The sequence below is a fragment of the Lichtheimia ornata genome (genome assembly GCF_029851405.1).
Source record: "Lichtheimia ornata isolate CBS 291.66 chromosome Unknown scaffold00005, whole genome shotgun sequence".
Taxonomy (NCBI): domain Eukaryota; kingdom Fungi; phylum Mucoromycota; class Mucoromycetes; order Mucorales; family Lichtheimiaceae; genus Lichtheimia; species Lichtheimia ornata.
Window position 1 is genome coordinate 247,872 of NW_026695325.1, and position 17,766 is coordinate 265,637.

A 17,766-nucleotide genomic window follows, 5' to 3' on the forward strand; every position below is an offset into this window, starting at 1 on the left:
TTCAATCACGCCTTTTGAAGGCATCCAGTGCACAAATGGGTGTCAATAAAGAAGACGTTGGTTCAAAGTAGATCCCATGGCACGTGCCTTTGTTATTATAACATGAACGATACACCTTGATCTAAACAACGGAACACTGCTGTAGTCATTGTTCTTTATGGAAGAGTATGGCATGTCTTAAGGTAAGCGCTCGAATTGTACGATCATGGATGAAGAGCTCTTTTATTTTTTATCCTCACTACAATAGCTGTAGTATGAAATGGGTTGATTGCTTTATATGATATCTAGCAGTGGAGACCTATATGCAAGATCTATGATAGTGACACTAGTGTGGGCCAGCTATTCAGTAAGCAGCGATCAACATCTATGGGGTGAAAGTGGCCTAGCCTAGTCGGTACCAAAGCCCAGAAATTTGCCGTGGTCGTGTTTGAGTTTATTCCTCCTTCGCCTCTCGCTCTCCTTTTCTTTTCCACCGTTTCGAGAAAGGAATAGAGTCACCAGTCGTTTCGATTCAGCAGCCTCTCAACACCATTGGATTCGTCTCCACCTAATTAATACTCTTATATATAACCGACTATCGTCACCCTCCACACAGCCCAATGACTCTCACAAGCGATCAGGTCAACATCATTGTTTATCGCTATCTACAAGAATCTGGTACGTCTACAGCAGCACAAACTGCACCCGTAGATTGACAACGACGTGTTCTTAGGCTTCCGGCATACTTCATTTGCGTTTCAACATGAGAGTCAAGTACAGAATTCGGCATATCGCGACACCGAGATTCAAGCTGGTGCGCTCATCAACATCATCCATAAAGGCCTTCAGTTCATGGACATTGAAGCACACATGAACGAGGTACAACGATAACGCCCTTTTTATTATGTATTATTCACGTATTCATCCGATCGACTCACACGACGCGTCGTTTTATCAACCACAGGATGGAGAATTGATGGAATGCAATATACCGTTTTCCTTATTGGAGCCTCATCATTGCGATTTGACGGGCAAGACGCTAAGCGATTCACATACATCATCGTCACCTACGCCAGGAGCAAAGCGTCAACGTAAAGAGAAATCACAAAAGGAAAAGGAAAAGCGTGTACGAAGGGATACATCCAATGATGAAATCTCATCAGCTGTTGCAGCAGCTGCAGCATCAACCACAGCAACATCATCGGCAGTACCATCGTCATCATCATCCTCCGCACCAACTAACAACAACACAGCAGATGCCGCTGCACCTGTCAATGGCTACACAATCAAAGAAGAGACCGAAACGGCAGATGGTATACTTTATACATGGGAAAAGCAAACGTCCACTCATCATCCTTTATCCTTACATAGTCGAGATGCGAGATGTACAACCTGCAACAACTACAACTACAACAACAACCGAACAAGTGGCCAAACCTCAGACCATGGTCGATTCCAAAGATGTGCACGTTTTGACAGGCCATCAAAGTGAAGTGTTTTCATGTTCGTGGAATCCAGTGGAACCTCTATTGTTGGCTTCAGGGTAAGTAGGCTATTGGAAACGAAGGGTTGTCATGAGCTGATGGATACCCCCTCATAGATCCGGTGATGCCACGGCACGATTATGGCGAATTCCAGAAGATAGCAGCAAAACAGCAGAACCACCTATTGTGTTGAGTCATCTTCCCAATCTGAATGAAAATAAGGATGTTACTACGTTGGACTGGAATGTAAGTTATTGGTAGGGGAAAGGGCACCTTTCTTTTGTTATCGCATGCTAAGCGCTTTTTTCCCCTTTAGCCATCGGGTACACTCTTAGCAACAGGTTCATATGATGGCCAAGCACGTATTTGGACGTTGAAGGGCGAGCTACGTTTCCTTATGGCACAACATCGCGGGCCGATCTTTTCATTAAAATGGAACGGCAAGGGTGATTTGATCCTTAGTGGCAGTGCTGATAATACAACGGTTGTATGGGATCCAGAGACAGGCGAGATGAAGCAGCAATATGAGCTACATTCACGTAAGTAGGCAATAGGAAGCATCATCATGGACGTATATATATATATATACTCACACCATGATTGTTTTATACAATTCCATAGTAGCTATTCTTGATGTGGATTGGATGGATAATACGACCTTTGCGTCATGCTCTTCGGACAAGACCATTTTCGTGTGCCGCGTTGGTGAAACAGAGCCATTGAAAAAGTGGGCAGGTCATGAGGATGAAGTCAATGCAGTGCGTTGGGATCCAACTGGACAATATCTAGCATCCTGCTCTGATGATATGACAACCAAGATTTGGTCTCTAAGCTCGGATCAACCTGTTCAAGAAATTCGTGGACACTCGTTGCAGATTTACACCTTACAATGGGCACCTTATTCACGCAGCAGCACCTCCGCCACTGAATCCTCTTCTTCTCCACGGATACTCGCTACAGCAAGCTTTGATGCTACCGTTAGATTATGGGATGCGTTGAATGGTACTTGCCTTCATGTACTACAAAACCATAGCGAAGCCGTATATTCTATTTCATTCAGCCCTGATGCACGGTTATTGGCAACGGGTAGTTTTGATGAGCAACTCAATGTGTGGAATGCCAAGGTACGTTATCGTATTGGATTCAGTGATCAAAGACATGGAGTAATGACGTTTTCTTTGAAAAGGATGGTACTTTGCAAGAGACTTTCAAGGCCAATGGTGGTATCTTTGAAGTTCATTTCAACAAGAATGGTGATAAGCTGGCTGCATGTACATCCAATAAGCAGGTAAAGATATGGACGATGTACAAAGGAGGAAAAAGAGCTAATGTGTGTGTGTGTGTTTGGTGTAGGTCGTTATTTTGGATATGAAGCGATAAAAATGAATCTCCTGTTTTCCTCCTATTCGAATATGTTTTATCTTTTCTGTAACCACACATCTATATATCATGTCGGCATTATTACGAATGTACCATCGGATAGAATTAGTTTTATTGGAAGTTGCATCTACTACTCCTCTGGGTTTGGGTAGTTGGTGGGAATGGTAGAATGTGAAAAAGATCTTGATGAAATGGGGATTGCAGTGGTTTACTTGTCGTTATGGTATGCACCGCCATCTGATTTACGTGCACGCACTATGATTTTGGATTAGAAGGGGTTGTGTCCAAAGATAAGATATGCCACCATTACTTACCATCATTTCGGATCGGTATCTTGAGACCTTGTTTGGCGAATGCTTTGGATAGCTCGGTTGATTCTATGTAAAAGACGAGAAAGCGTTTAAGTTTAAGGTTGTGCACAGACATTTTAGATGACTTACCAGTCATTCCAGGGAACTATGGAGGAAAACAAGTTATGTGTTATACATAAGCGTGTAGGAGAATGGTATCATAAAAACATACCTTTTTGGCAGAGTAAACGGTGAAAGGGTCCGAGAAGACTTGAGCAATGATCCTTGACTTGGCATCGGTTTGAAAGTCAGAGCTATTCAAGATAATGCAACTCGTGAATAAAAAGCGATCTTTGCAGTCACCATTGTTGTCATACCTTGCCAACTTCATAAGACTAAATCTCAAAGTATATCGTCCTTCTGTTCGAATGCTCAAATCGGGAAATGCAAAGTATAAACCTTGTTCACCGGAAGGATCTTTAAGTAGACTGGGAGAGCTGACAAGAGACCCCATCAAGACACGAGTGCATTTGGGTGGATTAGAAATGATATTGCGTTCTTCCACACGATCCGCAGACCAAAGGGTCACGTGCAATACAAAGAAGGGTGTTTGAAGAGTCCTAAAAGGCGGTGTTATGATGCCAAGAAATTTTTAAAGGAGTATACAACATACTGCACATCGACAGGACCCTGTTCTTGTTGTACAATCAATTTCACAATGGGTGGCGGGTCAATGGGGCGTCGGTCTTTTTCACCAAATCCACACATTCGGGCATGGAGAGGCTGTTGACAAACAACAAGCTCATACGTTCTACAACAACCCATTGATTGCATTAGCACACACCATTATTTCGCTTCCTCTTTTTTCCGTTATGAACACCTACCTCCTTTCTCTTTCATCATAACCAATCGCTCCACAAAGTGATGATTGTTGTTGTTGTTGCTGTTGCTGTTGCGATGGAAACGATTCCACTCCTGATAATCCTCCTGCTGTTGGTTGTGGGGGTGCTGCCATGGTTGCCGTTGCATAAGTGTCACTGTTCGTTCCGGGTAAAGCCGAGTCCTCTTGCTCGGGGTTCAACGACGAACCTTCAGCATAAACTTGGTGGCCTGTTGATCGAGTATCGTGTACATAAGAAGAAGCATTGCTGTTTGCGGTCGTTGCTGTGGGTGGTGGCAAAGAGTCTGGTACTGAGTGATGTGCATTGCCATAGTAGGGCGGAGGTGGAGGCGGTGCATTGGACGATGATGAGCTTGTGTATGGTGAATCGTGTGAATCAATAGAGTTATGAGAGCCTATTTCACGTTTAATGTTGGTCATGTTGAGTGCAAAGACAAGGAGGTAAAAATGAAACGCAAGAAAGGGAAGGGAGAGAAGAGGAGGGGGGAAAAAGAGAGAGCGAGAGTGGTACACTGGTCGGTTTAAATGATTTGACGGCCGATTGGGACCTTGTGCCTTATTTAGATATTATCATCATCTCTTATGGGTTTTATCATTCATCTTTTCCTCTCTCTATCACATATACACACAACATGCAACACACACTCATGCTATTCTACTGCTACTCTGGTTTTCCTATAAGACCCTTGCCCCAATTTTGGATTACTCGTGAACACTGTTTACGCACATGCTCTGAACGAGCATTCTTCCATAGTCCGAGTGCATCCAATTGTCTTGCATGGTGTACACATTGTTCCCAGTAAAACTTGGCATAAACTCGGTTCTCAATCACACGCTATTTGCATATATTTAAACCACTTGATTCTCGGCTATAGCTTTTCTTTTCCCGTATGCTTACCTCAAAATCACTCAATTGGCTTTCTCCACTTGCTGGTAGCTGAACCACAAAGTCGTCTGGCAGCACCCAAAACTCACCGCCCGCAAGATAATTGGATAACAAACATGCTGATCGCCTATCCAGAAACCTCTCAGCACACCTATTAAAATAAAATATCAGCAACACAAATCTGAAACATATATCATCATCAGATAATACCATGGTTGAACGGTCTTGCTTGCAATCACAATAGGCTCATAATCATAATGGTAGTGCTCCACAGCATATAGAGAAGTAGACTCACGCCATCGATCCAAATCTGTGGGTCCCTGATTTATCTCCCAATGTGGATCCACAAGTCCCATCTCGTTTTTGTTGATGCTCTCCAATAATCTTTCCTTGTGATATGGGATGGTGAATGCTTCACGTTCATCTTGATGATTGAATCCAAATATAGGCACCACAAGCATGTCGCCTTCACGTAAAAGTGTCTCGAAAATATTGCGATTGGCATCAAAGGTACGTCGTAGATCGGTAGCCGGTACCAAATTACTTGGCATCTCACACACAAATTCGGTTCGGGCAAAAAGTCGTGCCACGTTGCGTTCGACATTGCGTGAGAGCAACACTGTAGGTGGATTACTTTCAGCTGAACGCACAAGATGGATATCGGCTCGCAGCTTTAGATTGTTGACTCGACTTGTTGTTGTATAAGCATCTCGAATACGTTGCAATTGATCTCGTCCCACTTGATGATCGATATGAAGCGTGGCAGATATCGGACCTGATTTTATATAGCATCACAAAAGTTTAGTGCTACCCCTTTTCCCCAATGTGCCATGGTAACGACCCTTAAAAGCTTACCTTGCCAACGCTCCGCTATACGCTCAAGCTCAGCCCACGTATCCAGTGTAACGGCAGTCGTCAATGTGACATCTCTAGGATCAATGGCTTCCGATCCTTTTAACCAGTAAGGCTCCGTCATCCGAACAGCATCATAATGCGATTTTGAGAACAATTTGGACATCTTGAGGCCCGTAGTCATATTATCCATCACTGAGTAAGATTGATCTAGAACGAACGTATCGTTATTAGTCAACGTTGCTATGTAGAAATAAAAATGGGTCTTATCTACCAGAATCATACGTGCGAGCTGGTTGCCACGCGACACCAAATCGTGGATCGAGCGGTGGTGTACTTGAGAAATACCATCCCCAAAGTTGGCTGAACGAAAGCATGACAGAAAACATAGCATAAAACAATAACAACAAGCGAGCAAGTCGTGAACGAGTCAGCTTGGCCACCCAAGACTTTGAAGCGCCTTGTTGCTCGTGAGGAAGTAGAGGCCCTGAAGGATTGAGAAATGCATCGAGTTGCAATGAGAGTCGACTGGTATATTTTTGCCAAGAGCGTGACATGGTGAAGGAGGAAAGAGATGCCAATGAAGTAGATGCTTGAGTGCTTTTGTCTGGAATGCGGTGATGAGTGGATGCTGAAGTGATAGAAGGCTTTCGTTGGTGCGTTTTTGTCACCAAGGGGGAGCGTTTATGCTGGCGCTGTTGTGGTTGCTGAAAGTCCTGATGCTGCTCTGTTTTCGTCATAGAGTCAGCCGCTTTACTGTGCGATATGTATAAGGAGCAAAGATGAAAGGGGGTCGTCCAAAAGATTGGCTCAAGCCGAGAACGACGACGATCCTAAATCTTAAACACAGCACCACCACCAAAATTGAAAGGCCTCTCGACTGTGCTATGTGCTACCATCAACGTTTGCATGGATAATGCTACCTACGCTTACCCTTTCCAAGTTGGTCTCGTTGTAACAAAATAAAGGACGTTTATTATAATCACACGTTGCCCTCCATAATCATATTTTCATTCATTACTACAATGGAAAGCTCATTGTTTCATTGCGTATGCATTTTGATTGTTTGACTATGATGATTTATCATCCACATGGATCTAATGTCGATCTTGATACACAAATCAAGTATCCGTTTCATGTCATACTTGCTATGTAAGGTTACATCTAGCCAAGCAACCAGGTTTTGCTTATCATCACCAGTAGCAGCACACTTAACCAAGAGTGGTAAGCAAGGTGATCCACCTTCTTTTTCCTAACACAGATAACCACAACTAAGGATTGTACGTAATGTAATGCTGGAAGATGATCATTGGCAGGATCAAACTATATCATCTCGATAGGTTGATACCAAGCGGGTAGCATTCTTTACGTACGCACGTGCACAAAAGCAAATGCATTGGATGTAAAAGTGAATAAAATATGGAGCTAGTATAGAGATGCAATGGATAAGCTTTCTTGTATCTGTGCACGGTTTGTATAACGAAACCATGCATTTGGCAAGTGCATATGGGATATCCATTTCGACAAACAATGAAGGTTGGTGCGTTTTGGTAGGTGGTCATAGCGTGTTCCTGCTCTTGTAGTAAACTCGTTTCACCCAACACTGGATGGATAATAGGAGCAAAAACCAGGAGTGAAAGAAGCCACCCAACGCCTTGTTCAGGAGAAGGACTAGATTTCCCACAACGCTTTGCCCCTGGGATAGAAGAAAAAAGTGGTTATTGAGCGAATGCTGCACTTTACATCTCTCCTTTTCCTCTAAAAACTTCATCGAGCTTTACATACGCCATGTCATCGTATCCTCAACAAGGCTATCCACCACCACAGCAAGGGTATTATGCCCCTCCTCCTCAACAAGGCGGATATTATCCTCCACCACAACAAGGCGGTGGCTACTATCAACCAGCGTATGCAAATTTGTGCTATTATTCTCATCAACTATCCTTGTTAACGTATGCATTTGGCAATGGACATGTTTCTTATTAGACCTCCACCACAAACAGTGATGGTACAACAACCACCAAAGAATGATGATAAGGGTTGCTGCATGGGATGGTAAAGAAAATCATGGCACATGGGTGGGTCATCATTGATCTAACGTATTGTTACAATCATTCTTAGTCTCGCTGCCTTGCTTTGTTGTTGCGTCCTAGAAGAATGCTGCTGATAATAACGCTGTAGTGATCGCTATCGCCTGCTCTCTCTTAATTTTGAATACAGCAATACAATATGTCTGCAATCCGACAAAGCTAGTATGGGTATGGTTTATTGTATGAAGCACGGGATGTAATTTTATCGAGCAAATGTGGTGGGTATAGACATGCGATCGGGATTGTACAGTGTCGGGATGCGTATGCGAGGTGAATGGATGATGGTTGGGGTGAAATGATGGATAAAGGGAAATTAGGCTCTTGTAGAGGTGAACCATTGGTCTAATCTTTCGATACGTGCATCACACCGACGAAGACCTGAAGCCACCTTTGGGCTAGTTGACGTGGTAGTAGTATCTCTTTGCTGCTGTTGTTGTTGGTTTAGCATCACGGCAAGCATCGATGTCCGTGATCCGATAGATTGGTAGGGTGGAATTTCCTGTTTTATAAAAAGGCCGGCATCATCACTTGTGGCTGCAGGTGTGAGCGGGTAATCAGATATCGATATTTCATCGTCATCCGTAGTCGTTGCTTCTTGATCGTAATCATAATCATAGTCATCGTCATCCTCTTCATCTTCACTATCACTGATAAAGAACTTGTTGGAGGCCGATGATGATGATGATGGAGAAGAACTAGAAGGTGGGCTAGATTGCTTGGCTGTTTCAGAGCATTGGGCACTGAGTGTCGGGGAAGATCGAGATCGTGATAAAGTTTTTGTTGGCGGTTTTGACACAACAGCAGGTGCAAGCTCTTGGCTTGTAGGCTCTGAGATTGCAGGTGATGATACAACGGGCTTTTTGTTCATAATCGCTTGACGATACCAAAGACGCCATGTCATGTTTTCAAGACGCAAGCTATATTGAAGCTGCCGTTTGCATTTTGAAAGAGCTGATAATATTGTACACTGATAAGCAAAAAAAAGGTACCGAGTAAAAACGTTGGGGGCAGCTTACCGATCCAAAGGGATACGAGATCCTCTCGTGTATTTCGAGACAAGGTATGTACAGGATGCAAAGCGTAAGAGGAAAAGTGTAAATCCATGACGATGGCAGCAATGATTGCTTGTTGTGTGTGGTGTAAGGAAGAAGAAAGAAGTGCTTGTGCTTTGCTCTTTTCTGTTTGCTCAATGCTGAATGTAAATTTAGCCCGCCGCTTGGGGCAAAATGGATGTTTTCGCCCCAAGATGCTTTTGGTGGGGTAAATCTGCCCGGCGGTTTCACCAAATGACCCTTTTGCAAAGCACAGGGCGTTTTGTTTCCCTCACACATTTCAAAACATACACCGTAACACATTACCCCACCATCTTGCTACCCGCAATAGTAATGTGTTTTTTATCCTTGTTGTCATACTGTGAGTCTTATGTCAAACAAAACACATCGTGAAACAGGAAACGCTGTGCACTGACGGCAACAAGCAAGGTGGCACTTTATACGTAAAGATTATAGGCATATCAATAAAAAAGGATGATCGCCATTAATTGGCTATTGCACTGCACCTGTTAGCCTTTATCTTCCCCCCCCCCAGATCGTCGTTGATTAACCAGTACTTTGAGCTGCAGGGTGCTGTACGTCTGACATTGGCACCACTACACAAGCAAGAGCGATTGCATATAGGTATACACGACGAGAGCACATCTCATTGTCGTTTTTCTCCATAGCTTTTATCATGACAGCAGTAATGAATTGGTTGCTCCTTGGCGTTATCTTATATCAGGAGTGTGACACAAACTGCTAAAAGACAGCCATTTTCATGCCGACGACCAATAGACCCATGCATGCTTTTGGCCGGCACATTTCTCATTTATTCTTTGACCGACCACATTTCAACCACAACAAGGACAATGCCTTAGATTGATGATGAATGAGTGGCGATCATTCAAATGTGGCAATGAGGAGACGATTATTAGGGTCAATCATCACTTTTATTTGTATAATAACGGCACAACAACAACAACGACATGAATCTCCTTGAAGCAATATACCCAGAATTGCAATGAAAAGAAAGACCGATTCACGTGTCTCATCTATCAATTCAAACGTCTACTACAACATGTGTGTGGAATGCATAACAACGATGAATATGTGGTGAAGAAGAAGCATCATCATCACCATGGCAAAAAGAGCGTGGTGATAGCAACAGCAATGATAAACACGATGAATGGGGTGGTGCTGGGTGAAAGGGGACAAACAAAATAACATCTTGGCACTTCTTTTATGTTGTCGCTTTCTCCTTTCCCTTCTTCCTCTCTCACATTATCCGCCATAATACACACAAATATGCACGGCCAACAAGTCATGATAGTAAAATATGGTGAGCAGCAAAAGAGAACGTTGTGTTTATCCTCTGTAACTGGGCAACCCCTTATTTCACTCCCTTCTTACCCACAAAGTTAGATCTCGTTGTTGGAGACCACCATTGCCTTTGTCTCCTTTCCGCCCATTAGAAGCTTAATTCACCCATTCAGCAGCACACACAAGACACACGACCTCTTCCTCTTTCCTTCTTGTCTAATGCCTGTCAATGACAACCTCACTCAAATCACCATGGCGCACAGACTCTCCAATCACGATCGATCGTATACACGCTTATTGGTAACACCACCTTCACCACCCTACGGCACTCCACCAGAATATCGGCGATTGAAGGAGGATATGGTACTACGATGGATCAATTATCAGCTTGGTTGCACACCACCTGTCAGTTGTCTTGCCGACATTTACAACCACGACGCCTTTGTCAAGCTCATTCACACTGTATCTAGTCAACATTGCCCTCGACAACGATTATCAAAGCCGGCAGGGACATCATCGTATGAAATAGCCATTGCTATGCTGGATGATTGGATTGGTGGACATCGTTTGGAGAGAGTGCTTCGTGACGATCCAGATCAGCTGCTATCGTTTATCCTCACTCAACATCAGGCACATATCATTCATAAGATACAATCAACATTAAACACATTCATCATTCCAAAGGTAAGTTGTGTGTGTGTGTGTGATGGATGATGAATGAGATCTTTTATTCATTGTTTTACACAATAGGATGCGCCTGTTTTGTATCCAGAGCAACAACAACAACAACAACAACAATCGTCATGTGTCGAACCATTCCAGATCAAGCAAGTGCTATTGTCATGGGCACAAACATGCTTAACCGACTATGTGGATGCATGCTTACTACCTCTTGTCGACAACTGCAACGAATCATGGCAAGATGGATTAGCATTCCTGGCACTAGTACATCGTTATGATCCTGGCAGCGTACAAGATCTACCTCATTTTGTGGCACACAATGTCGACAACAAGGTTCATTGGGAGCACACATTGACGACAGCCTTTCGAAGAGCACATGATACATTTGAGGTGCCTGTGTTACTGGATGCCCATTTACTGGCAACAGCATTGCATGTTGACGAGGAATCCATTATGGCTTATCTGGTTGAATTTCTTCGAGCTGTGCATTTGCAAAGAATGTGTCGATCGATGGATGAATGCGAGGAATACGAAAGGCAACTCAGGGGAAAGCGCCAAGCTGACATTGAACAATGGTGCACTGCTGCTGCCACAAGTAGAACAACATCAACGACATGCAATACACAGCTACGACTTACGAGGGTGGTACAAACCATGTCAGTGGTAAAATCGCCATCGCCATCATCATTATCATCCCACCACGACAACAAGTTGAAAGATGATTCAAGTACCACCACTCGTGATATTTTGGACAAGATTGAAGATCTACGTCAGCGATTGATGAATATTGCACCTACTCGATCCACCCACTACAATCATCAACATCAACAACGTCGTCGTCGTCGTAGACAAAGTTCATGTACCACAATGCCTGATTCACCTGTGCCATCAGAGCAGGATTCATTGATGGATAACAACCACGATAACGACATCATCATAGCATCATCATCATCATCATCACCAACGGATCAGCTCCCCCTGCATCCACTTCAAGCAGGGTATGAAGACTTGCGATCTTATGAGCAAAATTTTGCGGGTTTTCAAGTATCCCTGCACGCATTTCAACAGGGCGATGATATCAAAAGGTGGTTAAGTGGTGGTGGTGGTGGTGATACAAGATCTTTATCCACTACTGGCAATGGCGATACTATTCAGGAGGCATATGCAACGCTTATGCAACATGTTGACCAAGCGACACACCAATTGGATTTATTTCGAAGAGGATTCTTTTTTGGTCGACAATGTGCGGATATACGTAGCGAATTGGATGCTATCCAAACCAAGATGTTGAAGACCACACCTGCATCTTCCGATAACAACATCCAGGACTTAGGGAGGCAATTGGAGCATGCAACTACCATGTTGGATGAGCTTCATGATAACGAATTGCTCACCGTTGAATCCATCTATCATGAGCACATGGCATCCCTTGTTCGGAAAAAGGAGCGGGTACAATCATGGGTGGACGAGGTTCGAGTCTGGTTTGCGGAAGCCAAACGCATTCGAGAATGGATCGAGATACGCATGCAACGGCTTGAAAAGGTTGCTGTACCCGTTGAGCCACTCAAGAATATCAAGATGGTCGTATCAAGAGCTGAAGTTGAGCGATTGAATGCTGAGCACGAGATGTTGGAACAAGAGATTGAATCATTTGATAAGCAAGATATGGCTCGTTTACGTGCGCATGTGAACAAGTCCCTCACGAGTGCAGGGCAGGACGCTACTACAGCAGCATCCAGCAACGATCTTAGTCCAGCTGACACAACGACTATTGAAATCACCTTGACAACATTGACGTTGCGTGAAAAGCTTATGAGCATGTTACGCCGTAAACGTGATGACCTTGATGTCTTGACGCAACGCTTGGCATGGGAAGAGGAATTCGAAAAGACACAGGCGTGGATTGAAGACACGGATCAGCAAGTGGAGGCTTTTATTCGGGATACTGCACGATGGCAATTGGCTGAGGATGATATGGACACCTTGCAATATCGGCAACATGATCATGTTATGGCTCGTGAACGACTCAAAGAATTGGTTATCCAGCGCTTGTTGATGCTTGAAAAGAAACGTACCGAGTTTGATCAAGGCCAGTTCACCACCACCATGGATAGCTACAATGATCTTGAAGATGTTGCCAATGTGGATGCATTACCCGATCATTTGGAAGCGCGACAATCATCCTGTGAACGACAATTTGAGGACTTGTTTAAGAGGATCAACTTTTCTCGTCAAGTGGTGGAACAACGCCTCAAGATGATGGAGTTTTTGAATCAAGTTCACAGCGTAAAGTACGATGCTCAGCAGCTTATTTTGGATCTCCAGCAAGCACAAAAGGGGGATAAGGATTGTGCTGATATGGTACCGCATGTCCAAGTGATTCACGATCGGATTGCTCAGCTTGTTGCGGCTTCAGGAACGGCACGTATACCCTATCCACAAGCAACATTGTTTTCTGATGAAGAAAAAAATACTCGCTCAAATGATGTTATTCACACTCACGTGGAAAAATGGCGTCGTGAGCTGCTGTTGTTGGATGATCATGTTGACACACAATTGGATGCATTGCAGCAAAAAGTGACCATGGATAAGCACAACAACCAGCTTTTGGATGAAGCGACCCGTCTTTATCATTGGGCCGATGATCGATTGCAGCATTTGAGGAAGGCAAGATCTGATGCAAGCACGGGTGAAATATTATCTGAGGATGGCCTACGACGGCTTGAGCGTGATCGTGATTACTTGTTGAGCAAGCTCAAGGAAGACAAAGAGGATGAAGCTATTGATGTATTGACGAGGATACAAGCCTTTGTGGAACAAGTGCCACGAATGAAAGTTTCGGTTGATACGCAGAGATTGGAGGACATGGCACAGCATTTGACCACATCCTTTGATCAATTGCGTGACACATTGGAAGACTACACCAAAGACCTTGACATCTTGAGAAAGCGAGCCGACGATGATAGTAGCCACATCAGCAAGATCCATGCTTTGAAAGCATACATCTCGGATACACGTGCCTCATTACCAGCATTGAAGCAAAGCTATGGATTCATGACGGGTCGATCTCAAGAGCAGGATCACAAGAGATTCAACATGCTGCAAGAATCTGTGGATGGCATCATGGCGTCTTTTCGAGAGCAAAGCAATCAGTTACAACTGCTGAAAGATGAGCTACACCATGACAATCAACATGTTGTTGATAATGCTGAAGATGTTCACAAGGCTATGGATAGCACATTGCAAGAATGGGAATGTCTCAACAATGACCTTGATTCGTTACAACAATTCACGGAGAATGTTGAGCGTTGGTATGAGCGACAACGTCGATTGAGCATTGTGGAACAAGAGTTTTTGGACAAGCGAGGGAAACGATCAGCCTATTGCGACAATGAAAATCTCGACAAGGCGATTTCCATGCTGGAGGAGATTGGCAGTGAGATTACATCAGCTGGTCAACATTGTCGAACGGATCCTTTGGAAGCTGCCAATCATGCATGTGCATATGATCGACATGCCGCATTGATGAAACAAGCACGAGCATTGCGACAAGAACAAGTGTCATTGCAGCAAGCTTCAAGTGATGCAACCATGCGTGATTCAATGTTGCACAATTTGGGGACAATGTTGAGCGAGGTGCAGCATGAGAATGAACGAATGAGGGAGCGCGTGGCCGTCATTGGACAATGCGATTTTGCATTAATGTCAATGGATGAGATTGGCAAGTTGTACCAAGAGTTGCAACGTGACACAACACAATGCGTCGCCGTTATCGACAAATGTCGTCAGCAATTGGCACACAAGACTATAGCGGCGGACAATGTGGTACAGGAGCGTATCGATCGTGTGGAGGATTCATTGGCGGAATTGGAGATTTTCAAAGACATGCTCGAAAAGCAAGCCTTGCTCGTACGAAGGATTCAGGTTCATGCCGAAGCTGCCAACAATCTCGATACGTGGATCGGTCAATGCAACGGTGCTATTGCACGATTTGCCAATGCTGATGCAAGGAATACCGTGGATGAATTGCAAGAACAACAAGATGCTATTGGGCGAAAACTTGCAGAGATCCAACCCGTTGTGCGTTCGTTTCGAGCCATGCAAGAGCGTATCTTTTCTGGTAACATCGAGATTGGTGCTGATGATACGGCAATCAGAGCTGGTGTTCAAGCGCGTGAGGATCGTACAATGGAATCGTATCGTCAACTGTTGACATCCTTTGATGGTGCCAAAGCCAAGGTGCAAACGACTCGGCGTGATGCGGATGTTGCTCATATTGTTAAGGATATCTTGACATTGGTGGGAGAATACAAGGATCGCACCAATGCATTACGACTCTGCAAATCATTTATGGTGGATGGTGATATTGGACAAGCTGGGCAATGGAACGATTTGAAAATGGTGACATGTTGTTCATTGTCAATGATGCCACATGAGAATGAGCTTCGTGACTACAAGAGTGATCTATCAATGATTGAGCAGGACATTGAACGACATTTACAAAAGAAGCTGGATGATCTTGACACTATTCTCGGCAAGGCTGTTGTTCGAAGCAAGAAGCTCTTTTCTGCACAACGGGCTGAAATTGCTATGGCAGTACGTGGATTAGCCGATTTGCTCAAGATGAAGCATGATGCAGCATTGACAGCTGAAAAGGTGGAACCCTTCTTGAACATTGCCGAGGAGATTGATGTCATGTTATCTGCATTATCAGAAGCCGTGGATCGTACATCACCAAGTCAAGCACGTATCGTGGATGGATTACCTAGTCGAGCAGATTTACAAGCGATGCTCATTGATTTGGATACGCAATATCGATATTATCAGCCAAAGATCAATCATTTATTGAAGGAGGCGTATGGTGCAGCACAAATGGCGATTCGTGATAAGCGAGTTGCGGATTCCTTGGATGAGTTGAAATACAAGTGGAATCGACTACAGCAACAAGTGACGGCACGACACAATGACTTGGCAAGTCGAATTGGACATGTCGGCAAGCCATTTATGAGTACACGATTGACATCAGCTGGTAATATCAACAATCGATCCACTCAAAATAAGCGTATGTCGATGCCTTGTTTCAATACTGCACCTCCTCGTTCGATTCAATCCACTCCCAAACCAGCACCCAAATCACGAGCAAGGCCACAATCAATGCTTATTACACGTGCAACAGCAACGCCCACAAAAAGACCACCTACAGCACCAACGTGTGGATTGCTTGGATCACGCCAACAACAACAACAACAACCATTTCCATTTCGGGATCGACGCTATACAACAACAACATCTGAGGCCTATGTTGCTGATCCAAAGAATGACCTTGATGTGGCAGTGGGCAATATTGTGAATGACTCACCATACAAAGTGCGAATCAAAAAGGTGCCTGGAGAAGTGGGACGCTATTGGTTTGGAAAGAGCCGACCCAAACTTGCGTATTGTCGTATTCTCGGGAGTCGAATGGTGATGGTGCGAGTCGGCGGTGGATGGGTGGAGTTATCTCAATTTTTACGGGATCAGAATCTGTTGGAAGATGGTCGCTACATTCCACGGGATGCATCCTCATCTCCTATTCACCATAGCAACAACAACAACAACGGCAACAACGTGGTGACGCTATGTGGCGGGGATGGCATCAATAGCAGGAGTTCTAGTCCGCTCACTAAACGAGGAGTAAAATCACCCACCTCACCTCATCCAGCATCCAGCCCACTAAGGTCAACATTTGGTCATGGTATCAAGGATGGCAACAAGGCATTGATCCCAATCGATAAGGAAGGCAACCAGGTGCAAGTGCGGATGACAAAAGCAAAGAGCAATAGTACCAAGTTTATTACTCCATGGCGATAGTAGCAGCAATACTAGTAGTAGTAATAGTAGAAGAGAAGATAATAGCATAGCATTGCATCATGTTGTATGATCTGTATGAGAAATACAAAATTACCCCTGATTCTTCAACTCATCATCTGAACCGTACTTTTGGGTTGTAGCTGTGGACCATTGTTAAGCATGGAGGCACAAGCCATGTCAATGCTCTGTACTGCGTGCTATGTGTTGCCATGGTGACATGGAGAACAAAGCGTTTGTGTTTCGTGGTACATCATGCTGCTGATGCTGCTGGCTGTGCCCATTGTCTCTGCTGTTGTTGTATCAAAAGTAGAAACAAGCTTTTTGAAAATGAGACGCATGCATCTTTGCCATAAACTTCATATGTGATGTAATAATACCGGCAGCTAAGCAGGTTGCAATTAAGGGGCGTTTATACCATATGTAATCCCCATGAAGTTGATAGGAGAAATATACTTCTCATAGTAGGCGCGGTGGTCATACCGAAAGTAACATGCGAGATTCTGAGTTGATAACCAAAAACTCGATTTGTTAATACCATAGCAGGTATTTCCTAAGCAGTTTGTAATCTAAACAAGATTATTAACTGAGTCATCTCAAATTCCCGGATGCAACAAGGTCATCTCCTCATGATTTTGAAAGTGCAAAAGCATAATCATGCTTGTGGTCAAAGAGGCAAGGATGACTATTTTTGGATAGCAAATAATACATGGTGTAACGAATGATTTAGATATCCGAGCGATCTCAAAAGGCTTTGTGTTGCGTCAATGAAGCGTCAATGGTGTTTCACAGAAAGCATATCCTCATGCCGCTGATCCCTTTGTGTGTCGTCGGTCAAGGCCGCACTTGCATAATGAAACCACTTGCATAACAACACCACTCATTCATATACGTGCTTCTTGTCCTGCTTGTGGAAAATACCGAAGAGAGTTATTCAATGAATCAAGGTCACACAGAAGATTGGACGGGGAAAAGCCAGCTTTTTTCCGCGCACCCACACATACACATGATAGGCGTAAGCA

At 44.0% G+C, this 17,766-nt stretch overlaps 5 protein-coding genes across 5 annotated transcripts; 2 read left to right on the forward strand and 3 right to left on the reverse strand.

The window, feature by feature from the left end:
- Positions 1 to 599: 599 nt before the first annotated feature.
- O0I10_001869 (uncharacterized protein) lies at positions 600 to 2,843 on the forward strand (the record flags this gene model as incomplete). The annotated part of the gene is made up of 9 exons (XM_058481958.1): positions 600 to 657; positions 713 to 858; positions 944 to 1,292; positions 1,351 to 1,522; positions 1,580 to 1,709; positions 1,780 to 2,002; positions 2,085 to 2,587; positions 2,650 to 2,751; positions 2,817 to 2,843. The coding sequence occupies 9 exons, from the start codon at positions 600 to 602 to the stop codon at positions 2,841 to 2,843; spliced, it is 1,710 nt and encodes a 569-aa protein (XP_058347089.1).
- A 208-nt stretch (positions 2,844 to 3,051) lies between these two features.
- On the reverse strand, positions 3,052 to 4,454 carry O0I10_001870 (uncharacterized protein; the record flags this gene model as incomplete). Its single annotated transcript, XM_058481959.1, has 7 exons — positions 3,052 to 3,098; positions 3,158 to 3,220; positions 3,284 to 3,299; positions 3,366 to 3,447; positions 3,511 to 3,753; positions 3,807 to 3,944; positions 4,018 to 4,454. The coding sequence occupies 7 exons, from the start codon at positions 4,452 to 4,454 to the stop codon at positions 3,052 to 3,054; spliced, it is 1,026 nt and encodes a 341-aa protein (XP_058347090.1).
- Positions 4,455 to 4,695: 241 nt separating this feature from the next.
- On the reverse strand, positions 4,696 to 6,512 carry O0I10_001871 (uncharacterized protein; the record flags this gene model as incomplete). Its single annotated transcript, XM_058481960.1, has 5 exons — positions 4,696 to 4,869; positions 4,933 to 5,071; positions 5,131 to 5,695; positions 5,776 to 5,982; positions 6,047 to 6,512. 5 exons carry the CDS (start codon positions 6,510 to 6,512, stop codon positions 4,696 to 4,698), a joined length of 1,551 nt encoding a protein of 516 aa, XP_058347091.1.
- Positions 6,513 to 8,175: 1,663 nt separating this feature from the next.
- Positions 8,176 to 8,966, reverse strand: O0I10_001872 (uncharacterized protein; the record flags this gene model as incomplete). The annotated part of the gene is made up of 2 exons (XM_058481961.1): positions 8,176 to 8,813; positions 8,879 to 8,966. The coding sequence occupies 2 exons, from the start codon at positions 8,964 to 8,966 to the stop codon at positions 8,176 to 8,178; spliced, it is 726 nt and encodes a 241-aa protein (XP_058347092.1).
- Positions 8,967 to 10,435: 1,469 nt separating this feature from the next.
- Positions 10,436 to 16,747, forward strand: O0I10_001873 (uncharacterized protein; the record flags this gene model as incomplete). Its single annotated transcript, XM_058481962.1, has 2 exons — positions 10,436 to 10,900; positions 10,967 to 16,747. 2 exons carry the CDS (start codon positions 10,436 to 10,438, stop codon positions 16,745 to 16,747), a joined length of 6,246 nt encoding a protein of 2,081 aa, XP_058347093.1.
- Between the last annotated feature and the right edge of the window lie 1,019 nt (positions 16,748 to 17,766).